Below are 27,952 nucleotides of genomic sequence, written 5' to 3' on the forward strand. Positions count from 1 at the left end.
ATGGAGCGCTTAGGTTGTACTTTAATGGCAACTTACGCCCACCCTAGACCAACACCAACCAACTTTCTACCAGCCATCAGTACCATGGCCTCAAGCTACAGGGACCGCTTTCCCCACTCCAATTTGACCCATAGCCTGAGCCTTCCTTGGAGACCCAGCACATACTACAAAGTTGCCTCCAGTTTCCCAAGCGTGGCCCCGTACTGCACCAGATCACAGAGGGTGTCCGAGAATACCATGCTTCCCTTTGTTTCTAACAGAACCACTTTCTTCACAAGATACACACCAGATGACTGGTACAGGTCCAATTTAACCAACTATCAAGAGTCCAACACTTCCCGACATAATTCAGAGAAACTAAGAGTGGATACGTCTCGCCTGATTCAAGACAAATATCAACAAACAAGAAAAACCCAGGCAGACACAACCCAAAATCTGGGAGAACGTGTCAATGACATAGGGTTTTGGAAATCTGAAATCATTCATGAGTTGGATGAAATGATTGGAGAAACAAACACCCTTACCGATGTGAAGAAAAGACTGGAGCGGGCTTTGATAGGAACGGAAGCCCATCTTCAGGTAAGACCTTGTGATAGAAGGCACTGCGTTTTTATGATTATAACCCACTGGCTGAGTTACTGTGGTTATTTTATATTGAATTACGTTTTACTTCATCTGTAGAAGCAACCCCCTATCAATAAATCTGTGACTAGTCTCAGCAATGGCAAAAGCACTGCCTTTTTTTTTTTTTTTTTAAATGCATTATACACTTGAAGGACAACCACTTGAAATAACTGAATGCAAAGCAAAGAAGGATAATTAAAGAGACACCATTAGGACACACAGTGTTTTAAGGTGAACATGCCATCTATATTCCTCATTCTCACATTGCAGTAAAGAAATACCTGAGACTCAGTAATTTATAAAGGAAAGAGGTTTAATTGGCACATGGGTCTACATGCTGTGCAGGAAGCATAGTGGCTTCTGCTTCTGGGGAGCCCTCAGGAAGCTTCCAATCATGGCGGAAGGCAAAGGAGGAGCAGATTTCTTAAATGAAGCGTGCAGGGGCAAGAGAGAAGGGGGAAGGTGCCACACAGTTTTAAACAACCAGATCTCCAGAGAACTCATTCACTATCCTGTGAACAGCACCAAGGCGATGGTGCTAAAGCATTCATGAAGGATCTACTCCCACGATCCAGTCACCTCCCAGCAGGCCCGACCTCCAACATTGGAGATTACTGTTTGACTTGAGATTTGTGCAGGGTCCAAAGCATATTACCATCTTATCTTTTAAATAGACTGCTTCATCACTGCTGTCCCTAAATTAAAATAAACAATATTCAAGACAAAAAACTTAATTTTTTTAGTCTGTGTCTTGAAAGCCTCCTGTGTATATGTTATGATTCCCTTTCAGGACATAGTGACATCATCAAATGAGACCATCTTAGGAGATGGAATTTGTTTGATTAAATAGAAAAATGGGACTGAGGTTAGGCCAGTTGCCATAGTAATGAAGGGAGCATTTCAGTTGGTTACTGGCCTCTGACTAGGCTTCTGAATGGGCTCCAGTCACCTCTACCCCTCAGGCTATGTGATGAGCCCTCCAACCCCATTCCACCCTCCTCCATGGAAAGAAGACATTCCATGTTTGAAGATGTGCAAATTATAGAAATTATTTTAGAAGTATACATTTTGATGAGCACAGCTAGCACCATTTTTCTTCATGTTTGCATGATTTCTTCCCATGTGATGAGCACTTGCAGTAGGTCTCTACCACGGCATCTATAGTAGAAGAGTTTAGCGAATCAAGGAGCTGGAAGTCTGGCAGGTGGAGGAGTTTCTTGGGGCACCCTGCACACTCTCACTGCCTATTGCAAACCCTCCCTACTATACAGAAACACACACACAGGCACACAATCCCCAGAAATCCTGAGAACGGTTGATAGTTCACTAATGATATTTTTGAATTAATTCATCATAAATTTTAGTTTAGAATCAGAAGGGCTTCTCCACCTTCCCTGAGCCTCAGATTACTCTGAAGTACTGGTTTATCCCACAGTTCATCCCACCCCTGACTGCCTTCAAGAATTAAAAATATCCTTAAAATGATAGCTATGATAGTGGAGATTCAGTTTCTTCTCTTAGTACCCCTTTCAGTGATGACTGTTTTCAGAAAGATGGTTCTAATTTGAATTTTTTTCTGCAGTTTTTGTCTAGATGTTCTTGTGTGTTTGAAAATTTGTTGTCAACACAGTATTGGAAGGTACTTTTTAAAATTAGTCTCATGAACAGATAAGCCTCCAAAGAGAAAATACAGGCGATCAACAAATATAAGGAAAAATGTTAAAGCTTAATGATAAAATACAAGTTAGATCAATGAAATAACTACCTTTGGCCTATCAAACTTGCAGTAATGAAAATGCATAACATTTAGGGCTGGCCTAAGAGCAGAAAATGGGCACTTTCATATATTGCTGGTGGGGTTGTGGATTGATAGAAATTTCCTGGAAAGCAGTTTGGTAATATGTATTAAAATAATCAGAGTTCACCTGTACCCATTAATTCCATTTCTGGTAAGTGATACTATTAAACAATTAGAGATTCACTCAAAGATTTTGTTTAATGATAGTATATCTGGATTATTGTATACATACCATTGTATTTTATGCTTTAAAAAATTTAATATTATTTGGGAGTCCTATGTTATAAAATAGTCTTTGAAAAAAACATTTTAACTGCTACATAATGACTTTTCATACATAATTTATTGTTTGAAATTTAAGCTGTTTTCCATTTGAGCCACTAACATACTTTATCTCAAAGGATATTTCATGACTTGGGTCTACGATTTAATGTCAATACTAAAAAGCATAATATAAAGTTTTAAGAACATTATAACCTCTATCTTGTTAAAACAAAGTAGTAATAGGAGTATGGCTTAATCATATTTTCTACTTTTCTGTATTTTTTCTCTTTAGTGAATAAAGGCATATTATTTGTATAATTAGGAAAACAATAAATGACACTTTATAAATAATCACTGGGACTTTTGGCAACACAAATATTTTGATGTTTTTAAAGATAATAATTCATTTCTTCCTCATTCTTCTCAGTAGAAAATATTTAGAAATATCTTGAAGACTTGTGTCTCATGTTATTGAACTATCTCGCCTGAAGAAACTAATGCCAACTAATGCCCTCAAATGCTAATTTGTGGGGATCAAGTAAATGCCATCTGCTTTATTTTATCAACATTCCAAGTTAGGAATATTTTCAAACTATTTTGAAGAGCTGCCTCTTTACCATTCAACTAGCGGTAGAGATTCATTTAGTCATTACAGTCTGTTTCAGACTAGATTTTCACGAAGGTGTTGGAAAAGTTGGTATTGGGAGTATCTATTGACTTAATCTTGAAAGAAATTTTTAGAGCTGCTAGTCATGGATTGTCAGTTTTTATTAGTGCTTTCTATTATCTATGTATATGTAGGTAGCCCGAGAATGTCTGTTTCATCGAGAAAAGAGGATGGGAATTGACCTAGTTCATGATGAAGTTGAAACACAACTGCTGATGGTAAATATGGGAGAAATGCATCAGTAACAGGCATCTTAGTTGTAGGTGTGTGTTTAATATGTAGAAATAAAAAAGGATGTTACATAAAATGACTTATAAGTAAAGCATTATCATATCAGATGTTGATAGCATTTAGCAAAGATGTTTCTCTTGGTTATATGTTCATTCAGGATATAAAAAATGCGAACAAGAGTAAATAAAGACAAAAATCACCTGAAGCTTTATTAGACAGAACCACTATTAATTTTGGGGTATTTCAGTCTTTTTATTAATTATGCTTTTTTTTCCTTTTTTTCCCTACAATTCTGTTGCATCTTTTTATTAATCATTCTTAAATAGGTCCCACCTAACTCACATAATGATGCTCAGATATGTCTTCAAGATTAGAATCATTGTATTTATAAATGTGAATAGTGTATACTCTTTTAAAATTATATTGGGGTAATTTTTTCCATATCATTAGATATTCTTTTAAGACATGATTTTTAATGGTTATGCAGTGTTCTACAATGTAAAGGTGCTATCTTTTTTTTTTTTAAGTCAATCCTCTCATATAATTAGGTGTTTCCCTATCACACTCCTTTGGTTTCCTATTTTAGTAGTACTGCAGCATACAAAAATATTATTATTGATAACTGTAGGTACTTCTGATTATTTCCTTAGAATATATTTTGGAAAGTGTAATTGATGTGACAAAGGTTCTATGCATTTGAAAGCTTTTGATATATAGCCGAATTGCCATCCAGAAACTTACAGTCACATTTGCACTACTCTGCTGATTCTCCCACTAATCTGTCTTCCACCTTCCACCAATTAAATTTGGTTTAGTTCTAATTTCTCTGATCTTTACTTCTTAAACTTGTTAGCACAGATCTCTTTCATTTTTTAACATTTCAGGGATCATGTACGTGGAGCCCTTCCCAATTTCTTTTTTCAGCCCAGACACTTTATTAAGCATGAGTTCTGCATTCCTAAGTACTTGCCAAACATTTTTTAGTTTGGTAACTTTTTTTTTCTGGTTCGTGTTCATAAAGCCTGCTTAGGCTTGTGCCTATCCCTTTCTCGTGATGATACCAGTGTTCCCTCATCTCCATGGCTTGCTGCCCATTGTCTCCTCAACTCCTTTAATCAATTTCCAGCTCTTTTAAAAAATATCTGGTTAATAAGAAATTCCCAAGCACTTTTCCTTCCCCAGGTTTCCCTTGGATCTATACTATATATTCCCACCAGTTTCTTCCCTCTGGTATGAACTCTTCCTTGACTCCCTAATTTCTGCAGGAGAAAATCCACTAAGTCCTCTCTTGTCTGACTCCCTCCTAATTTCTCAGCTTCATTTCCCTCTCTGAATCATAGAATTTCTGCTGCAGTGAATCCATCTTCTCTGTCCCTGAACAGGCTTTGCAGGGTCCCACCTGTGTGCCTTTGCTTAATTGGTCCTTGGCTAGAATTGAGTCCTTCGTAGGAAAGTAAGTATGACAAGGTGGCAGCCTAATTTTATACCACATGGCATCAATGCTCTACTTTAACATCGCTTAAATTTTCATCGTGACCCATGACACTAAAGATGACAAGCAGACTTTTTTCTTTGTTCTTTCCTTTTCTCTACTCTCTGGTTCTCTGAGAGAACTCTGAGTTGAAATAATATACTCAGGAAGCTTTGGCTACTACAGAAAGGTTTTGCAATCTACTGTAAAAGTCACTGTCCCTGTGACTGCACAGGAGTGGTTAGAAATAGAACATTCTGAATGAAATAGTTTTTTAGTGATGGGTCTCCGCTCTTCCATTTCTTCTTTCCCAGCCTTTGATCAATCTCTCAGGTCTTAAAATAATCTGTCATCTACTTTGTCATCCTAACTGGATAGGAATTTACCATCATCTCTCTCTTGGCCTTTTGTTCTCACGAATCCTGAGATGTTCTGTATAAAATAAATTACAAGCCAGTTCTAACACCTTAACTTCATTAGCTTACCCACAAACACATTATTATATTTGCAACAGATTTTTTTTGGTACTTGGCTACACTTAGTGTTTCCATTACTTTAGTAGTGGCTCTCAAACCTGGTTACACATTAGAATCACCTGGCAAAGGTTTTAAAAATATCAGTGGCCGGGTCCCACACCCAGAGATGCTGATTCAAATCTGCAGTGGGATCAAGGCATTGATCTTTTAAAAATATCCCCCAGGTGATCTTAATAAATAGGCAACGTTAAGAACAAGTGCCTCAGAAATTCAAAATATTGCTGAAAGAAATTAAAGATGATCTAAATAAATGGGCATACCATGCTTATGGATGGGAAGACTTAATTGTAGTAAGATGGCAACATTTCTCAACTTGAGTCATAGACTCAACACAATTCCCATCAAAATCCCAGCAGACTTCTTTGTATAATTGGTGGACTGATCCTAAAACTCATATAGAAATTCAAGGGATAGTTAATAGCCAAAATAGTATTGCAAAATAAGAAAGTTGGAAGACTCACACCTCCTGATTTCAACACTTACTATAAAGCTACAATATGTAAGACAGTGTAGTACTTGAATAACAATAGACAAAATTTGAGATTTGAGAAATAAACTCTCACCTTACCATCTATTGATCTTTGACAATGGTACCAAGGCAATGCAATGGGAAGAGTGTCTTCAACAGTTGGTGTTTGGACAATTGGATATCCACGTGCAAAAGAATGAAGTTGGATTCCTATGTCACAACATATAAAAAAAAGTTAAGTCAAAAGGGATCAAAGAACTATACATAAGAGCTAAAACTGTAAGACTCTTAGAAAAGACCATAGGCATGAATATTCGTGACATTGGAATAGGCAACAGTTTTTTGGATGTGATATCGAAAGTATAAACAACAGAAGGAAAAGCGGATCAACTGGACATCATCAAAATTAAAAAGATATTTTGAAGAACCTAATTAAAAATGGGCAGAGGATCTCACAATGAAATATGACTTTATACCCACTAGGATGGCTATAATAAAAAATACAGAAAATAACAAGTTGGTTTGAATGTGGAGGAATTAGAACCCTCATACATGGCTGGTGGGAATGTAAAATGATGCGGATCCTTTGGGAAATGGTTAAGTATGAATGACCCTGTATGATCCAGATGATCCAGTAGTTCTACTCCTAAGCGTCTGCCCAAGAGAAAAGAAAACATATGCCCAAACAAAAATTTGTGCATGGACATTTATAACAACATTACTTATAAAAGAAAGAAAGTAGAAACAACTGTCTATCAACTGATGAATGGATAAGTAAAATGTAGGATAGCTGTCCAATAGGTTAGTCTGCCAAAAAAAGGCAAGAAGTGCTGATCCACGAATATTGAAAACATTATGCTACATGAAAGAAGCCAATCACAAAGGACCACATACTGTAATTCCGTTTATACGAAATTTCCAGAATAGGGAAATCTATAGAGACTTGGGGGATTGGAAATTGTGGGTGACAGCTAATGGGCACATGATTTCTTTGGAAAGTAATGGAAATGTTCAAAATTTGGTTCTGGTGATGATTATGCAACTCTGTGAACATATTAAAAACCATCAAACTGTACACTTTAAGCAAGTAAATTACATGGTATATGAATTATATCTCAACAAAGCCGTTTCTTAAAAACAAGAACCTCTGCATTAGAGGTTTCTATTGTCTAGGTCAGTAGCAGGGTAGACTTTATCTAAAAAAACTGACAGGGGTGGCTTTATCTCAAAACTGAACGTGCAATTAGAGTAATGGTTCATGAATTGAGTGGGATGCTTTAGTCATTGTCAATTAATTCAAGTAGTGAATGTATTCTGTAGCTTACTCAAGGTAGTGATATTAGCATGTGTTTTATTTTTTACCAAAATAGGTCTTAATTTTGAGAATAATTAAATGTGTATTAGCAAAGGAAAGAAGTACCCTTAGAAGGCCTGCTTCTGAAAAACATGGATGCAATGAAATATTTTCTCATGAATTCTACTGAATTCTGTTGACTATTACATTCAACCAGTGATAGTGGATAAATTCTTACAGAACAGCTTCCATTGGGGAATCAATCATGATACTATCTTCTTAGCACTCCCAGACCATGCTGACTCCTTGGACTTCAGAGCCAGATGAACCTGCAAAGTCATCTCCCCTGCAGCCTGCCCTGGCCTGGCTCTGAGCTGGGGGCTGAGACAGCTGCTCAGAACTCAGGTTGAAGCTCTGGGCCTAGCCCCAGCTGGCTGGTTTCCTTCCCACGAGAGGCTTTTCCTTCCTCCGTGTTGCAGAAGCAGAGAGCAAAAATACTCCAGCCTCAGAGGTTTGTTAAGAATGCAAACAATGAGTTCCAGAGATGTCAGATCTGCTGCTGGAGAGACGTTTCAGTATTTCAGCCCAGTCCAGCCCTAGGGGGTTCTTCTCTAAGCTAGGATTGAATAGAAACCCTGCTATCAGCACCGAAAGAGGGTCTGGGTGGGCTCTGACCCCCAGCAATGAGAATTACCCTCCTCACCTAGGTTTCTGACTGTAAGCAGGTTGTGGGACCAGAAGCTTCTCACCAGCAGCCATACCAGAAAAGGTAGCTGATGGGTCATCTTGGCCAAACTCAGGAACAAATGCTGATAATGCAGATCTCTAATGAAAGGAAATGCCTCTGCTTCCTAAACTCAAGGATAAATGAGAAGACGAGAATATTTGGCGAATCTATCATTATAAAGCATATATGGAAATGGAGTGTCTGCACCTATAGGTGGTAAACACTCATTAGCTAGATGCAATTCAGGTGTGCAGCTTGATTTTGAAAAGTTGATTTCGAAAAGTTGATTTCAGTAGCTTGTTCACCTGTTAGACTGGCAGTTTACCCACTTTCCCAAAACTTAAAAAGACTCAGTTAACACAGGTAAATAGAACCACATATAAAGGCTCAACCTGTGGGAGCAGAGTCTGAGTTTAACAAGAATATCCGAGTCATAATTTTATATTCATAATTCAGGCCCCAGCCCAGGGTCTGCACTCATCCACATTTGTGGCTGAAACTCGATGTTCCTGTGATGTGGTGCATATTCCTCAGCTGAAACTACAGCAGAGCCCACATCTTACATGAGGATTCAGTTCTAAAGTCATGAAAATCACCCATATTACAATACTACGAGACCTAACACTTACTGAGCACTTAGCATCTGCTAGGCACATAATTACCCAACAGCCTGGAAAGACAGGTATTACTGCCATTACTTGATAACTTGCCTCTGGTCTGGTTTAGCAAGTAGCAAAGACATTTGAACTGGGGTTGTCTGGTGCTGAAGTATATGTCTTCTGTTAAGATTTTATCTCTGTAAAAAATTTGTATATATTCATGGGGTACAAGTGCAATTTTGCTTCATTGATATATTGCACTGTGGTGAAATCAGGACCCTCCCGGCATCTATCACTGGAGCAATGCACATTGTAATCACCCAGCAATCTCCCAACATCCCACCTTCCTCCCTCCCCTCCTTTGAGTCCCACTGCTCATCGTTCCACACTCTCAAGGCATATGTTTTCAACACTGTTCGAGCCAAGACCTGTGAATGCGCACAAGAAGGGATTTTTACTTGAGGTGATAGGAAGTAAAAGGCTGGGAAGTCTCTATTCCACCTCCCCAAGCCCCCCTCATTCGAAGAGGTGAACTGTAACAACAGATGTTTCACAAAGGTTTCACCCACTCAAATAATAGGATTCATTCAAGGTTCTTCAAGCAATTGGACATGATTCCATGTTTTGTTTTCATCATAATTAAAATGAAATTGAACTTTAATCACTTTGGCCATTGCAATCTGAATGGCCAATGATGAAGTCACTGTGACCTTGTAACTCATGGGGTCTGTTATTTCTCCCCAAGTCCAGGATCTGGAAATGTTGGACCCACTTTCCATGCTCCTGAATGTGCAATTCACTTACTTAGGTGTGAAGCAGCAGCCAGAGATCTAGTTAGATTAAAGCTCTTCCTATACTTCTGCTTTCTGTATGTATCCACCACCTTCTTGCAAACTTTCTTCTCCTGGGCAGGTGAGGGAATGCTTTGTCCTGCCTGTGCTGTACTGTGTATTTCAAGGCCGCCTCCATGTATGGGTACAGATGGTTGGATAAGTTAGCATTGGGGACAGTGCCAGAGGCCTTTGGCTTTCGGCTTTTTGTATTCCCATGAACCCTTCTGCCCCCAACCATCTGACATTCATCATATGACATTATTTAAATTCACACATAAAAATTATTGTTGTAGGAATTTTTTTACAGCAAGAGTCTCATTAAATGCATTTTTTCCCACTAAAAGTCCCAAGAATTTCCACTCTTCCACTCTGCTTTGTGTACACAAAGGATAAAAACACAATTTGGGGTTTTAAATGGTATTTTCTAAGCAGGACTCTGTGCATCTTTTGATAAAATCTCATCAAAATACACACAGACACACATACACACAAGGCATTAAGAAAGATAAAAACTGAACACACAAAAACTACGACTCATGCACAACCTACTGTGAGGCCGGGAAATCTTGCCTGCTTGTCAAGGCAGGGAGAACATTGGTGTCAATGCGTGAAGGGAATTTAGCTCTTCCTTTATTCCATTAATTCAGATACCAAACAACCAGACAGTAGGGTGATCACGCTAGATGTATTTAATATTTTTATGTTAAACGATTAAACAATAAAAGGGGAAGGCTATATAGGTAAATAATACTTTGTATTGGAGTGAAGAAGGCCTTTATTGTCTAAATAACAAAGGCAGAAACCAAAGGAGAAATATTTGATAGATTTGATGTTGTAGAAATCAGAAACATCCATATCAAAAGCACCATGCACATTTATAAAAGCAACGGCAAACTTTTATGATATAGGTGTTTCGCTAAAAAAATTGTGACGTATATGATGGAAAAAGATTGGATTTTAAGCATGTTTATAACCCTCAGAAATGAATATGAAAAATGACAGAAAAAGTGGAAAGGCATGTGAACAGGCAGTTCACACAAGTTAAAAAAGCCATATGATGAACAAATGAATACTCATAATATCAGCTTGCAAATTTAGAGAGGTTTGCTGGCTTTGGTGGGGCGATGGGGGTGTGGTTCCATCACATTGGTGAAGATGAAAAGGAGTGACAGTGGCCACTTGCTGGGGAAGGAAGAAAACACATGTTCATTTTTTATTGTAAATAGGCACTTCTTTTCTGAAGGGCAATTTGGCCGTATTTGTCAAAACCTTGGGAAACGGCATACTCTTCAGTGGTGTCTAAATATCGATCAAGGTCATTCATCACATTATTTTTTTAATGTCATGGGAAAATGTTCACGTTTCAAATGCCCCAAAGCAGTATGCATCGTATGACAACTTTCTGGCTGAGAAAATGATGACAGTAACGATGTGTACTTTTTAAATATCTTGGTGCTATTTTGAGTTCCCACATTTTCTAATGTGCATAGAAATTTCAAAGGGAAATAAATGTTGATTTAACAGTCTCTGACATATGTTATGGGCTAGTGGATACATCCTAGCAGCATCAAAAGGCAACGTGTGTGGTCCAGGAGAGAGGCCTGGCTAGCACAGGTGTTTGTACAAGGACAGGCTCTGGGCTGCAGTACACACGCAGGACGGGAGGGTGACCTCCCAGGGTGGAAGTCAGCCTCCATGTCTGGACCCAAGCACTGCCTTCTGGAGGATTCATGTGCTGCCAGAGAGAAGCTCCTTTTGGTCGTGCTTTTTCCTTCCCTGACTTACTTTGTCTTGGAAGAATAGCTATTATAGAAGCAGCCATGTATTTAAATTTGATCTTGCATATTACCAGAAGTTTGGTCTTTTTTTTTCTGTTTTAATTAAGGACAGAGATAAAAAGAAAGAAAAATCCTAAAATATTAACCATGTCCCCACTTGTTCCATAATATAATTTCCCCATAGGCCTATAAAGGCTGCGTCTCAGTCTGACATTTAGATTGCAGTATCATGGAGCATGTAGAGAAATAAGTGGATGCAAAATTGTTTTCTTGTTTAACTTCACAGTATTTTAAGAAACAAAATTTTTCTTCATTGGTGTTTTATTGCATTGCTGACTTTGAGTGTTATGTTCAATAATGAAAGCATTAATATGTTTTTTTTTCCAATTGAGTAGGAAGTTGATACTATTCTGTGTTGTCAAGAAAGAATGAAGCTACATTTGGATAAGGCTATTGCCCAACTTGCGTAAGAGTTTTATGTCTCTATACAATTCAAAATCTATCATTGAGCTATACTTTCATGCCTCTCATTCAAATTTCTCTTAGCTTCTTGTAAGGACACACACACATACACACACGCACTCACACAGAGGCATATTCATGTATTTTTATTCAAAAGTCAAGATGATTACTTGATACCCCAGCTACTCGGATGTGATTCTTACACGCTGTATGTCTGTATCAAAACATTACATGTACCCCATAAATGTATATACCCACTATGTACCCATAACCATTTATTAAATTTTTTTTTAAAAGACATTTTGGGAGGTTAAGGCAGGAAAATTGCTTGAGCCCAGGAGTTCAAGGCCAGCCTGGGCAATATAACGAGACCTCATCTATACAATTAAAAAATAAAAATTAGCCAGGCATGGTGGCAGGCGCCTATGGTCCTAACCACTTGGGAGGTTGAGGTGGAAGGATTGCTTAAGCCCAGGAGTTTGAGGCTACAGTGATGAGCTATGATTGTGCTACTGCACTCCAGCCTGGGCAACAGAGAGAGACTCTGTCTCAAAAAAATTTTTTTTAAAAGATAAGTACATGGAATACTTGCTTTACATTTTTATTTAAATGAATAATTCTGAGATGCTGTGGGAAAGATTTCTGCCCTCACTTAAGCATAACTAAGATTTCTTTTAACTCAAAAGACTTGCATTTTTTTTTATAAGAGATTGGCTTATAGTTGTTCAGACCTAACATTTGGAAAAGTAGTGAGTGTTGGTTCACTTGAATGTTTATTTTCCATACCTCCTTCAAGAGCCGGCCTCCTCAATGATTACACCCTTGCAATGCTCACTGCATCTCACAGAATTCTAATTGTGTGCCCTTCCTATTCCTCACCAGAATACGCATTCCTCCAGGGCATGGACTCTCTTTTCTTGGCAATAGTTGGTACTTCATATTTATGGTTGAGGGTGGGATGAGGAATGAGGAAGGGGAAGAATAATAATCAAAAGAAAGTCTTAAGCAATGATCATAGCTGTCAGCATAGGGAGAGTATTGGCTGAGCCTGTTGGCTAACATTAAGTAGAAACATCAGCATTCATTTGCTTATGGCCATAGAAGGAAGTCGTGTTGAATATGTCACCCAATAGGAGAGGTGGCTATGTGTGTTATAAAAGCGTCCATGCTGCTCATTGAATTTGTTCACCCTATGCATCAGGCTCAACACCACGAAGGTTGGCGAGGTTTATATGCTGGGATTCTCTCGAGCTGTGACTGGAAGGGTTTTTTAATTTGGAAATTGATGAGGATAAGCAAAAGAGCAGTTGAGGATGACTGTATGTGGTTTCTGCTCCCTAGGAATTTTAGAAACATGGTTTAGTGTGATTCAAAGCATTGGTTCTGGTTCCTAACCCACATTTTATTTCGTAGTCTAAAATTTGCTGTCCATCTTTTGTGTTCTTGACTGTTCCTGGCCTAGATTGTTTCACCGTGGAACAGCCTCATCTCATATAAATCCCCGTTACAAATTGCCTCAATACTGCCTGTGTTGCAGACCTTTGCAGAAAGTTCTGTGTGTATGTATGTACCTGTTTGGAATGTTTGTTATTAATCCTTCAAGGAACTTGGCATTCCTTTAATACACAGTGGGCAAAATGCCTACCTCACTTCCTGGGATAGCTTCTTCAGGATTTGTGGGGGCCACTGTACTCCGTCCAGGGCAGGTGACTGGAAGAGAGTTTATCAACTATACTTGTTTCAGAAGGAACAGTGAAACCCTCAGCTTGGATCTCAGCTGAAAATAGAATCTCGTTAGGCACTAACGGGGCAGCCAGAGTTCTTCCCATCTTGGGCTATAAGACATGTTGATGGGATGCCACCTCAAACACCTACCCCGGTAGACTCTGAGGCCAAATCAGAGGGGGTCCAGGCAGCCCCTCCTCGAACAGAGTCTCAGCTCAAGACAAGAAGCTTGTGGGACATCTTGGTCCCATACCAGAAAGGAGAAAGGCCTTCCTTCTAGTCCTAGAATTTCAACGTAATCACCTGAGGCAAGAGCCTCAGCACAGAAGTGGCAAGGGAAGGGAGCTTTTTCATTTCTCATCCTTTGCACATTTACTGTCTTAGAATATCACAAAGTGCAGATCACTTGCATGCTACTACTCTCATTTACACTTTATAGGTAAGAAAAACAGCTTTGAGAGGTCAAGTGATTTGCTCCAAAGCACAGGCTAAGTTGAAGGGAAGCTGCAGCTAGAATTAACTCATTCCATTCAACGCAACCTTTACTGAGCGAATGGCTTCGCTCTACCAGAACTGTTTTTAGGTGCTGAGAATATAGAAATTCCCAAGCTCATTCAGCTCTCCTACTTTTTCAAATGCTATGTATCTGCCAGTGGCTCCCCACTTTTTATCTCTAGCCTAGATGTCTCTTTCCAATTCCAACAACCTCCTTCATGTCTCCATCCATGTAGATGTTCAGTGAACACTTAAGCTTACTATGTCAACTGGACTTCCATCTTCTCCCCTAGCTTCTCCCTCCCCAGCCTCCCCACGTTAGTTGATGGAATTCCATTATTCCAGTGATCAAGCTCTTTTTTCTCACTGATGTTCGATCTCATAGGAGATTCTCTTGATTCTATTTTCAAACCATATCCAGAATCTGAATACTTCTTACCTCCTTCACTTCTACCGCCTTGGTCCAAGCTGTCTTCATCTCTCACCTGAGTAACTACAGGGGCCTCCTAGTTGGTCTTCCTGCCCCCCTACAGTCTGTTCTTAGCCCAGCACCAGAATGATCCTTTTAAATTGTAAGTCAGTGGCCTCCAATTTTACTCTGAGGAAATCCTGACTCCTTCGCATGTCCATCATGGCTCTGCATGATCTGATCCCCCCTTTTTTATGTCTTTGCTGAATGTCACTTGGTGAGACCTATTCTGGCCATCCTATTTAAAATTATAACCACAGTCCTGCTCTCCCTTTTCCTGCTTTGTTTTTAGCATTGTTCTAACCACACAAATTGCCGATTCCTTGAATGTGTTGTCTGTTTTCTCCCAAAAGCATGCTGGTTCCTTAGAGAAGAGATGTTGGTATTGTCCACTGATGTATCCTAGGCTCGCAGAATGGTGCCTGTCATGTGGGAGGCACTCAGTAATTACTTGTGGAATGAACTATTCCGTGTGGCTCACCTGTCACCCATGCCTGCCGCCAGGGCCTGTCTTTGGTAGTGAGCTGCGGGTCCTCTCTCTGCCTGACACTACAGGCAAGACCATGCATCTCAGAGCTCACCAAGACCTCTTCCTTCCAGCAGGGTGGCTGCTGAGTGTGTGAGCCTGGGTGGACCATCAATTCCTGATCTCTGTTGAAGCCTTCTCTCACTCCTGCCCTGGAGGTTAATCTTGACCCTTGGTTTTTATCTCCTGGCAAACTTCTTAGCCCCAGCATGACCGCAAACTGAGGTTGCCAATGGATGGCCGGGGGCTCGGCTCTAAAGGCCTCATGATTTCTTGGGAATCTACTTTAAAATAATGGAGGAAAAGAGAGCTGGGATGTAGAAGAGGAAAAGGAAAAGGAAGGACTGTAAGGCATAGATGTGGACAGATTACTTTGAACCCATGTCCCGTCTGGAAGGGTTTGTGTGTTTTAGGAATATGGGCCCTAGCTGGGGCTGCAGATCCTGGACACCTGTTTATCTTCACCTGCTCTCCCCACTTCCATCCCACCCTATGAAAGGAGAAGTGTAGACAGGGCAGGAGTTAGGGTCCCAGTGACACAGGTGTATGGGCATCTCCAGAGAGTGCTCATTTTGACTGAGAAATTGAACACTGTGTGAAGGGGGAGAGATGGCGAGAGGAACAGTGAGAGAGGTCCCAACATGGAAGGGCACTCATGTGTCCTTGCAGGACATTGTCACCTGAGCGTGAAGCTCCACTTCCTGACTCTGTGTTACAGAGCCAACAGAGCGTCACAGCACGAGCTGGAGAAGGATCTGAGTGACAAGCAGATGGCTTATCGGATCGATGACAAGTGCCACCACCTGCGCAACACGTCAGATGGTGTCAGCTACTTCTGTGGAGTGGAGAGGGTCGATGCAACGTAAGTCAGGCACACGCCACTGCTGTGATTTCGACATCATTTAAATCTTTCCCCTTTCAAAAGGACACAGCTTACAGGCTGAAACAGAAAGCATGGTAAGATGTCTGAAGGTGAGAGACACACCCGGCTTTGTACAAGTCTTCAGTAAGCAAGCACGTTCTGTGGTCAGGCCTTGATCATTGCATCCTGAATTCTTTTGTAAAGAAATATTTATTGTTTATATTTTCTAACTATGAAAATAACCCTACTTGATGCAGAAGTCCTACAAAAACACAGACCAGCCACACATTGCCATTGCACAGCATGCCCTGGATGCTGTGGGATACAGGCTGAAAACAGCTCCGTGCCTTTCCTACCACAGCTTGTTCAACTTACCCCATCAGTGGTTTCTTTGCCAGGCCCCTGGATGCAATTTTGGGCAGGGTCCATGGTCTCTCCCAGCCACTCCCTTAAAAAAGTTAACTTGATTGAGGTGAAATTCACATACAAAACAATGCACCCAGTTGAAATGTACATTTCTATGGGTTTTGACAAATTTGTATGCCTATATGACCACAGCTACAGTCAAGATATAGAATATTTTCATCACCTCAAAAAGTCCGCTGTTCTTCTTCCCACATTCATGTCTCCTCCCACTTCTAAAGTAACCTCCAAGTGGATTCTTTCCTGCAGGGTGGCTTACCCTCAAAGCAGCCCTTTTCTTGGCTCCCCTGTGAGAAGCACAGTGCCAGTTACCAACTTGGACCTTTAAATTCTTGAGGTGTGAGTCAGACTCACACCTCAAGTGTGAGGTATGTGATGTCCTAAATGGTTCCTCTTACTTGGATGAGGTGAGCAGGAAGCATCTTCTTTTCTTCCTTGGAGGATGGGAGGTGGGCTGGGATGGAACCATATATTCTGACCCCTAAGCCCTTTAAAAGGCCTCCTCTATTTCCAGCATGAATTCTTAACTATCTCCTATAGAATGTCAGGGCACAGAGCATCTGTGATGACACTTTGATCATCAGGGACTGAATTAAAACCTCTAGTCAACAGGAAGAGTCTTATTTAATATCTTATTCCAATGAGCAAATGAATTTCATCCATAAGCCTACCATGCAGGGACACTCAGTGTTAACAGTTTAGGGCTGGGCATGGTGGTTCACACCTGTAATCCCAGCACTTTGGGAGGCCAAGGCAGGTGGATCTCTTGAGGTCAGGAGTCCAAGACAATTCTGGTCAACATGGTGAAGCCCTGTCTCTACTAAAAATAAAAAGTTAGCTGGGTGTGGTGGTGTGTGGTGGTGCGTGGTGGTAATCCCAGCTACTAGGGAGGCTGAGGCAGGAGAATCACTTGAACCCAGCAGCAGAGGTTGCAGGGGGCTGAGGTCGCACCATTGTACTCCAGCCTGGGCGACAAAAATGAGACTCTGTCTCAAAAAAAAAAAAAAAATGTTCATAGTTTATCTTTAGTCCTTCCAATATTCTTTCACACATAGATAGGGATTTGTATTTTTAAGTAATGTCATTACACACTTGCTGTTTGTATAGCCTGTCTGATTTTTCAGTAGCATTGTTTGTAAAATAAATATTCTACTTGAACATAAATTTGCATGGTATATGAATTACTTTTTTAAATGTACCATAATCAGCCTTTTTGTTTTAAACTTCTGAACATGGACGTTGTTTCTAATTTTTCAGGGATTAGCATAAATATTGCTGAAATGAATATCCTCACACATAAATCTTTGGGTATATTGTCTCCTTATAACAGATTTCTAGAAGTGGAGTTTCTGGAAACATTTGGATGAAAGGCTCTTCTTGCCTTTTTACCCTCCAGGAAGGTTGTACCAATTCACCATGCTCATCTGTAAGATATGAGAGAAACTTTTTCTAACTATACTCGCCAGCACTGCAAATTAGCATCTTCTCTACTCTTGCTAATATTTCCTTATGATGCTGTTTTCTTTAATGCGTCTTTGATTACCCTTGAGGTTGAATATTCTGTCATACGCTTATTGATTGACGTGATGTGTGACACATTTATAATGAACCTACACATTCTCATCATTCATTCATTAATCCTTCTGCCCCCCGAAACTGGCAGAAGAACTAGCTTATGCTTTAGATTTATAGAAAACTGATTAGCAGTAAAATAAGGAATAATTAAGAAAAGTTTAAAACAAGCTTCACTCTGATATTTACATTTATATAGTGAAGCTAGAATCGGTGACCTGGGGGTTTCTCTGTCACAGGATAAATGGTTGCCTGGCGATCCTGTAGGCTGATTCATCACTGTCACCACTGTCTGGTTCTGCTTTTCTTTTTCAGTGTTTCAGTGCCCGAGTCCTGGGCCAAATTTACAGATGACAATATTCTCCGCTCCCAGAGTGAACGGGCAGCTTCCGCTAAGCTAAGAGACGACATTGAAAACCTCTTGGTTGTGACTGCCAATGAGATGTGGAATCAATTCAACAAAGTGAACTTGTGTTTCACCAATCGCATTGCTGAGACTGCAGATGCTAAGAATAAGATTCAGATGCACTTAGCAAAGGTAAATCAACCACCGGTCGTACCCCGTAGCTGACCTGGACTGAGTGGTGTACTCTGGGGCCACAAATCTCTCACCACTCCCAGAGAGGCACCGTAGGCACATGACCGCCTGGCCACACAGAGCAAGAAAAATTTAAAACAGCACAAAGCATGCCATTTATTTCAGTCAGGTAGCCAGGTGTCAAAATGAAATTGGAATCCACTGGTATTTGGAACACAAAGAAGGCACTATGTAATGAAAGGTTCTTAGTCTTTAATAGAAACAAAAATATTATTATTAAAGTTTAATGAATCACTGTATATAGCTAGGAAGTGAATTTATTATTAGAACATATGGTAGAAATGTTTTCTGTTAAATTATTTCAGACCCCTTTTCTGGAATACAAAACCAAATATAGGAAACTGTTAGGTAGTTCAAAGTGTTTCTGGTATTGAAAAATTTTAAGTGGTCTAAGCATAAGAGTTTTACAATGACTATAAAATGAAGGAGTCCAGCAGAATTTGTGTGTTTCAAGATAAACAAGGAGCTCTTCCTTTCCTTAGTATCAGTCTTGGAGCTCTTATGGTTTCTGTGGATTACACTTCATGTAGTTCGTTGTGTCATATTTTTTTTAATTGACAAAAAATGATTGTTCATATTCATGGGTGGACAGTGGTATTTTGATACATTTAATGTATAGTGATCAGGTCAGGGTAATGAGCGAGCATATCCATCCTCTCAAATACTGATCACTTCTTTGGGTTGGAAACATTCAATATCCTCCCTCTAGCTATTTGACACTATATCATGTATTGTCATTACCTATTGTAAAAAAAATATATGGAACGCTTCATGAATTTGCATGTCATCCTTGCTCAGGACCTACGCCAACCTTCTATGCATTGTGCAAATTTTAGTATATGTGCTGCTGAAGCAAGCAATGTTGTTTCTTATTTTTAAGAAACTTGCATCATCAGCCATGTTGCCTACAATGGTTTTACCCAGTTGAGGGAACCACATTTTCTCAGGCTGCAGTGGTTTACCTTTCCTTCTCGTGGTGCCTGCTTCACGTAACAAATATTAGTTGAGCCAGACAGTGTGTTCCGTGCTGTGAAGGGCAGAGAGAAGCATCAAATATAGGTTTTGTTTCTAGGAAGTTTACATTGTGGAGAAGAAATGCTTGTGTAGGGAAAGCTCATGAACAATTAATACAAATAGAATATTGCAAATCGTGATTAGCAAATAACAAATATGGAAAGTGTTTTTGGGATTTGGAGGGAGACGTGAACATTCCAGGTGGGGCTACATCTTGAAGAAAGCCTTGGAGGCAGCAAATCAGAGGCTGAGTTGAGGTCTGTAAGGAGACTGATGTGTGGCTGGTGTAGATAGTTTGTGTCCTGGGAGAGGAACGTGGAAAAGTAGGTTGAATACGGGTTGCAGAAGACGTTGATGAGAAAGTTAATGGAATCAGACACTATCAATTATAAGAAGACATTCTAAAGGCCTTTTAGAAGGCCACTGTGACAGAGTTCCTTCTTCAATCAATTTTAATTTACTGATATGTTAGTTTGCTAGGGATGCCCTAACTCAAAGTACCACAGACTGTGTGGCTTAAACAGTAGAAATTAATTTTCTCACTGGAGAGAGAGAAAATTAATTAATGGAGATTGGAATTCTGAGATCCAGGTGCAGGCAGGGGTAGTTTTCTCTGAGGCTTCTCTCCTCAGTTTGTAGATGGCCACTTTCTCCCTGTGTCTTCACCTCATCTTCCCTCTGTATGTGTCTGTGTCCAAATTTCCTCTGCTTATAAAGACACCAAAGTTATATTGGATTAGGGCCACCCTAAGACCTCATTTAACTTAATCACTCCCACAGAGACACTATCTCCAAATATGGCTACCTTCTGAGGCACTGGGGATTAGTACTTCAACATGGGAATTTTGGGGGAAGAGGCACCATTCAGCCCTAACAGGTACACTCAACCTACTGTGCTAGGCACTCAGGGGTTTCCTACATGAATGCCACACTGACGCTGCCTTCTCATGTCTTAGAGACAAGACATGCACGTAGAAAACTGGAAGTTGCATCATAAAGGTGCAGAAAGAACTCCTTAGAAACAGGTGAAACGTGAACACAGTTTACAAGAAGGAGCAGTTGTTTCCACTGGCAAGAGATAGAGATGGTTTCATGGAGCACATAGTATCTGAAGAAGGCCTCAGTGATAGAAACAGTGAAATGATTTTTAGCTTGGGAGAGAGGTCAAAGCTCAAGTGACAGATTGAAGAGTGCCTGGATTACACAAGTGCTAAATCTGTGATTGCATGAGGTCTCTGGAGAGTCAAAGGGATATTGCAGAGACATCACCCAAGGCCAAAGCCTTGCACTGGAAGTGAATGAGGAGTGGTAGAAAAGGAGGGAGTTGGGGCAACACTTGGCCATAGAAAACAAGGTGAGGGTCTCAAGGAGAGGGAGGTGTCAGAGAGGCCTTGACGTCAGCTTTGAAACTGAAGTTTCATGAGAGCAGCTAGGGTCAGAGACAGGATCCAGGGGCCACGGGGAGACTGGGTGGATGGGAAGTAAACCAAGCACAGCCATGGTTGAATACATTTGGCAGAGGACTCCGTTGGGACTGGATGGGAGAGTGGTGGTAAAAAAATGGGATTTCAAAAAAAAAAATTGGTGATACTTGGGTTTGTCTCCAGGCCATGGAAAGGAACCCAGAAAGAGGGACAGTAATGGGAGGATGTGGAGCTACAGGAGCGCAGAGATCAAGATGCCAGGAGAAAGGAGGTTTTTCAGAGGATAGGACAGGGACTCTCCTTACAGAGAAAGAGGAGGAGGAACCAAGGAGGGATGCATATTTATGCAATTTGGGGGAGTGGACTCTTTAAGAAAAAAAGAATATAAAATCAGGAATACAAAACTTCAGTACTCTTTTGTTGCAAGCAAGGTACCCTGAAGCTTAAGCCTGATTTGCTGCAAGGGAAATCCTCTGCGAGGAGGAAAGTGACACTCAAGTTGGTGGGAAGAGAAGGTGGGAAGAAACGCACCGATATGCGGACATGAGGAGGGAGATTAGGGCCACTCAGAGCCTCACTCACTCACTCACTCACTCATTTATTTATTTATTATTTTGAGATGGAGTCTCAAAAATAGTTGAGATTCCCCCACACCCCCTGCCACAGATGGAGTCTCAAAAATAAATAAATAAATAAGTGAGGCTTTGAGTCACTTTGAGTCTCCAGCTCTGTCACCCTGGCTGCAGTGCAGTGGCACAATCTTGGCTCACTGCAACCTCTACCTCCCGGCTTCAAGCGATTCTCCTGCCTCAGCCTACTGACTAGCTTGGACTACAGGCACCCACCACTACGCCCAGCTAATTTTCATATTTTTCGTAGAGACGGGGTTTCATCATGTTGGTTAGGCTGGTCTTGAACTCCTGACTTCACGATCCATCCGCCTCGGCCTCCCAAAGTGCTGGGATTACAGGTGTGAGCCACCGTGCCCAGCAAAACCTCACTTTTATCAAAACACAGATGTGTGCCGGTCAGTAATTAACAATGGCCATTGGAGGTGGCATGCAGGGAACCCCTGATTCGTAGCATTTGCCCAATTTCTGTGGTTGAAATACTCCCACCCTGACTGATTTCCAGCTACCAAAACGAGGTCACTGAGCCTAGGTTTGGGGATAGAGGCGCCACTCACTCTCCAGAGCCGGTGCATGCCAGCTCCATTGCGACACGTTCGTTCCCTGGGGCAGGGCTGGGAAGGATCAAGAGGCTCTTGGTAAAGCGACCTCCTCATCAGCTAGGTTGAGGCAGGTGCTGGGCACGGAGTAGACAGGCAAGAGGTGGGAGACAGGTTGTTGAAGGGACCGCACCGAAGCCTCAGGCAATTGCTTCTCTTTGTCACAGACTCTGCAGGAGATTTTCCAGACTGAAATGACCATAGAATCCATCAAGAAGGCCATCAAGGACAAGACTGCCTTCCTGAAGGTGGCTCAGACCAGACTGGACGAGCGCACGAGGCGGCCGAACATTGAGCTCTGCCGAGACATGGCTCAGCTACGGTAAAGCGGGAGGGGACAGCTCGGGGCTTGCTCAGAGGTCCAGCAGACCAACTGGGGCTCCGGGCTCTTTAGAAAGATGCTTTCTGCCCACATGCATCATGTAGGAGCCTTCTGTGAGAATGGCAGTAATGGGGAGATGTTGTTGAAAGGGGATAGTTGCGGTGTGGGATGATGAAACAGTCCTGCCGATGGATGGCGGTCACAATTGCACCAGTGGTGTGAATGTACTTAATGGCACTGATCTGTACACTTAAGAGAGGTTAAAGTTTTTATGTTATGTTTATTTTACCACAAACCCTTATAAAAGGAACACACACAAAAACAACGCTACACACCAAAAAAGTGCTATTAAGCATTTAACTCACTCAGGGAGGCCAGTGTGGTCTTCGGGTTCTTTTGCATGTCCTTGGAGTCTTTGGAGTTCCCAGAACTCCTGTCTTATAATCAGCAGTTTGTGACTTTCTGTGTATTTCTCAGCACGGGGGACCGGACAGAAAAAGGACTTTCAGTACCAATTCCACTGACCCCATCTACTCATTTGCTGTCTTTGTGGCTGAGGGTCTCATTTAAGTTGATTTCAATGTGTTTCATTTTCAGTAGAAATCAAAGCCAGCTGGTCTTCATCGAGCACAGCTCCTATATATACACAGCAGGAAGAATCTGACCCCACAGTTTATCTACTAAACACTACATGAATTTTATTATTATTTTAACTTTGAAGATTCCTTCTGGGATGGACTTGTAAGGAACTGGCCGAGATTCCCTTCCCACCCCCAGCCACGATCTGGCTTCATTTCTAATTTCCCAATACCTGTGAGTCTGCCTTTTCTTTCTGCTATTCTTTTTTTTTTTTTTTTTGAGATGGAGTTTCGCTCTTGTTACCCAGGCTGGAGTGCAATGGCGTGATCTCGGCTCACCGCAACCTCTGCCTCCCGGGTTCAGGCAATTCTCCTGCCTCAGCCTCCTGAGTAGCTGGGATTACAGGCACGTGCCACCATGCCCAGCTAATTTTTTGTATTTTTAGTAGAGACGGGGTTTCACCATGTTGACCTGGATGGTCTCTATCTTTTGACCTCGTGATCCACCCGCCTTGGCCTCCCAAAGTGCTGGGATTACAGGCGTGAGCCACCGTGCCCGGCCCTCATCATTGCTATTCTTAGGTCCTAAAACGCTTCATGCAAATCAAATTGATAGCAACTGGAGGAGCCAAGTGGCACTGCATGAACTCCAGAAGCCTTTCTGGTGCAGTGGGGCGGTGCCATTCGCTCTGGTTCCATGATAAAATTCTCTTATCTTGAAGGATTGATCCTAAGGGATAAAATAAAGAAATAAGAGGTGGTTTGAGACAGTGGACTTCCTGAAATGGAAGGAAAGGTGGTTCTGTGAGGCCAACATTGATGATAATAATAATAATAAAGATAATGATGGTGATAATCAATGCAGTGATAATAGTAGCTACTATCATCTCTTTTTTTTTTTTTTTTTTTTTTGAGACGGAGTTTCGCTCTTGTTACCCAGGCTGGAGTGCGATGGTGCGATCTCGGCTCACCGCAACCTCCGCCTCCTGGGTTCAAGCAATTATCCTGCCTCAGCCTCCTGAGTAGCTGGGATTACAGGCACGCGCCATCAAGCCCAGCTAATTTTTTGTATTTTTAGTAGAGACGGGGTTTCACCATGTTGACCGGGATGGTCTCGATCTCTTGACCTCGTGATCCACCCGCCTCGGCCTCCCAAAGTGCTGGGATTACAGCTACTATCATCTCTTAATCTGACTCTGTGCTGGGCACTGCCCTAAGCATTTTATACGATCTCATTCATTACCTTCACATGACAAATGAGGAAACTGAGGCAGGAGTGGGTGAGTGGCTTGGCCCAGGTCACACTTAGTGGTCAGAGAGAGCTGCAGTTTGAATCTTTGCCTGTCTCACTCAGAGTTCTATTTACGTCATGTAATGATTTTACCATTCCCCTGTCAGGTACCTGGAAGAGCTGGCAAAGTAAATCCTGCATCCTCATCTCTCTCTCACACAGAGGATGAAACTGAGGGTCACAGAGGAGATCATTATTGTAAGACACCCTATGCGTATAGCATGCCTGTTGTCTGTGCTGACCACCATGAAGCATGCTTTAGGTTGTATACAAATGATCTTCATTTCCAAGATGAGCTTCATTTCTCCTGGTGGAGCTGTTACCTAGTCCGTAGCCACAGAGGAGGTCACTCAGTCTGCATATTTCTCAAAGTGGTTTCCATAGAACCCCTCTTCATGCACAGCTCATTATTTAGGATAAGCATCTCTCCACTCCAGAGGTTAGATGGGCCCCTAGACAGCCAGCTAGAGGCACCTCTCTGCTTTAGAAAAACCCAGCAGTGAGCACGCATGCACTTGGCCTGATAGAATTAGATCATCAATTGTGACTTTATGTAAATGTTATTAGGAGAAGCTGAGTTGATGTTTCATTCTCCAGAAATCACTGCAGAGTCATCAAAAGTAGAGATGGGAACAAATAAATTGCTCATACTGCTGTTAGACAAACACAGGGTTGCTTTTAAAATGGGTTTTGAGTAGTGGTCTAGTAGGACTTTGGATTTTTCAAACAATGAGGCATTCACAGCTTCTCCTGAGGAGCTGAATGACTTTTACTTTTTTTTTTTTCCCTTTTCCTGGCTGAACAGAATTTGCTTTTCTTTCACTTCCTGCAGACTTCATAGTATGTCTATTTCCTCTGCTCCTTCATTGACTTTAGAACAAAACCTACTTTTGTTTCTGTCAAGTTTTCTTGTTAAAATATCCTTGCCAAAAATCTTTAGGATTATTATTGGGGGAGGGGATTACTTTCCTTCTTAAATGGATCGTTCTGAAAGCAGCCCTTTGGTGGTCTAGATTTAGAAAAAATAAAGATCATAAACTCAGGGGAGTGGGGACTGAGAAAAATTGCTGTTTTCATTTCAAGACTTTAACTTTTATTTAAAAATGTTCTAAATGAGTTATTTCAAAAGTGATTCTAAACATTCTTGGCATTTTTGGTGGTAGGCCAGACAGACCAGGCTCTGCTCCACTTAAATAATCTTTATATATGTATATGAACTAATATATATATGTGTGTGTATATGTGTGTATATATGTGTATATATATAAAACTAATATATATATGTGTATATATGTGTGTGTATATACATATATGTGTGTACATATTAGTGTGTATATATATACACACATATATGCATATATATATAGAACTAAGATATACACACACATATACACACATATACACACACATATATTAGTTTTATATATGTGTGTATATATACATATGTGTGTATATATGTATATATACACACACATATACACACATACATATTAGCTTTATATATAATATGTATATATATGTATATATATATACACACACACACACACACATATATATATTAGTTTTATATATATATATCAAAACTGTGGTAGCTTTATTTGTATTTGAATGCAAGATGTTTTTAAATTCTGTAACTCCCAACAAAAAGAAGAAAGAAAGAGAAAGAGTGGCTTCAACAGAACAGCTCTCTGCAATCAGCCAAGAACAAGGAAATTGGGAGTGAAACAGGGCCTTGAACAGCAGTGTAAAAACAAGTACTCTTACTGCCTGCATTCTATGTATCTTGAATTCTTTTTTTTTGTTTTGTTTTAGCATTGATGTTTTGATGTGTATATTTTCAAACGTTCCCTCCCAGATAAAATTTCCACTAGAGTCGTATTTGGCTGAAATGAGTGAAGACTCATACATCATCCTGCTCCACGTCCTGTGTTTGGGTTCAGGGTTCCTGTCGAAGCCAGGGAGGGTGGGAGACAAGAGGCAGGCCTCGTGCGATTGTAAACAACCCACCAGCAAAAATCCCATTACCAGTCATCTGCAGCAGCCTCGCCGAAGATCTGTTTCTTTGCTAGTGATATTTTATACTCTGCAATCTTTATAAAGGCTTTCTTTTTTAATTCAATTTGACACAAACAATAACAAGAAATATGCTTTCTGATGAGTTCTCAGATTTTGTGTTTACCGTCCCCAGACCAAACCAAACTTTGGTACTTAAACTTTAATTCTACCCCCTCCTCGCCATTGGAAAACAGAAGACAGCAGAGTTCGTAAGATGAAAGGCACTGCACGGCTTGGATATGTTCCCATGGCCTGTTGCTTCGATGAGCCTGCGTGGAGGTCTTTACCAGCGCCTTCCTCTTTTTAGGCTGCCTGTAAGTGGCTTGGAAGCGAATGCTCCAGGCTCCATCCTGCCTTTGCTTCCTTTGCCTTGAGTCTGGGTCTTGTTCTTAGTAGATCTCATGGATTCAGACCTTTGGGCAATTCTCTACCTCCCAAAATGTCCTCCTTCACCTAGGGCATGAAAATTGGTCTTCACCCAATAAATATTTTTTGTACACGTGTGTTTTTGCAGGAGGGGCTATGGACGCAGCCCTGGGCAAGGACAGTAGATGCTGCAAGCAGACAATCACAAGACCTTGAGTGCCGGAAAAAGTTTGGTCCTCTTGGAACTCACAACACTTGGCAGTAGCTGGTTTCCGGGTTAAGGAAGGGACTGCCAGAAGAAGTGTTAGTTTACCTAGGATTTGAGGATGGGATAGATTAGTGGGATGAAGAATGGGTCAGGAGCATTCTGAGCGTAGGGGACAGCAGGAGTGTGAAGGCCTTGAGATCCGCAAAGTTGCAAGCACATTCCAAGATGTGTCTGCAGATAATGAGATGGGCCTTCCTGGATCTCTGCTTCTACTCTTCTGTCTCAAGGAGCCGAGAGGGGAATGGGGCCAGGAAATGGGACTCAGTTTCTTGTTACAGACACTGAAGCTCTGTATTTCCTTCTTAGCTTCTTGGATAACCAGGTACAGCTTACAAACGCATGCAGGCCCTGTGCTGGTGGAGAGGGCAGCTCATGAACCCCCGGGCTCTATTTTCTAGTCTGTAAAACAAGGAAGTTGGGCTTGGTGACCTCTCTAACTTTGTTTTCCAGTTGTGAATTTCTGTGAAACTATAGAATTGCCTTGGTATAATGATTTTAAAATGCTCTGGATATTTTTCTATAATTATGAAACCCTTTTCTATCTCCTGGGACATCTACATTCCCGTTGGTTCATTGTCGCCATTCTCTTTATATTTCTTCATATGTTATTAATTTCATGCACCCCTCATTTGCTGATAAATAAACCCTAAAGTAAAGAAAACGTGAGCTTTGCATCACTGGTTACAATGTGATGTATTTGGCGTTGTGTAAGCTACAGAAGTGTGACTTCTGCTAACCTAACCATGCTGATTCCCTTATTCTGCAGCCTTGTTAATGAGGTACACGAGGTTGACAACACCATCCAGACCCTGCAGCAGCGCCTGAGGGATGCAGAGGACACCCTGCAGTCTCTGGTCCACACCAAAGCCACCCTGGAGCATGACCTGGCCGTCAAAGCCAATTCCCTGTACATTGACCAGGAAAAATGCATGAGCATGCGCAAGAGCTACCCCAACACCCTCCGTCTGGCCGGCTTCTGCTAG

At 41.1% G+C, this 27,952-nt stretch overlaps 1 protein-coding gene and 1 non-coding gene across 2 annotated transcripts; one reads left to right on the forward strand and one right to left on the reverse strand.

The window, feature by feature from the left end:
* Window positions 1-27,952, forward strand: TEKT3 (tektin 3). The gene is made up of 7 exons (XM_012472117.3): window positions 1-579; window positions 3,488-3,571; window positions 11,687-11,757; window positions 15,687-15,830; window positions 18,141-18,363; window positions 22,257-22,411; window positions 27,736-27,952. Exons 1-7 carry the CDS (start codon window positions 1-3, stop codon window positions 27,950-27,952), a joined length of 1,473 nt encoding a protein of 490 aa, XP_012327540.2.
* Window positions 19,177-19,279, reverse strand: LOC135275835 (U6 spliceosomal RNA). The gene has a single exon (XR_010343403.1). It is a non-coding gene; the product is annotated as a U6 spliceosomal RNA (small nuclear RNA).

Source organism: Aotus nancymaae, unplaced genomic scaffold, assembly GCF_030222135.1.
Source record: "Aotus nancymaae isolate 86718 unplaced genomic scaffold, 86718_ANA_hifiasm-v0.15.2.pri h1tg000018l, whole genome shotgun sequence".
Classification (NCBI taxonomy): Eukaryota; Metazoa; Chordata; class Mammalia; order Primates; family Aotidae; genus Aotus; species Aotus nancymaae.

Coding starts and splice junctions, on each gene's coding strand:
- TEKT3 (XM_012472117.3), top strand. CDS start 1: ATGGAGCGCTTAGGTTGTACTTTAATGGCAACTTACGCCCACCCTAGA. Junction 18,364..22,256: donor TTCAGATGCACTTAGCAAAG/GTAAATCAACCA, acceptor TCTTTGTCACAG/ACTCTGCAGGAGATTTTCCA. Junction 22,412..27,735: donor CGAGACATGGCTCAGCTACG/GTAAAGCGGGAG, acceptor CTTATTCTGCAG/CCTTGTTAATGAGGTACACG.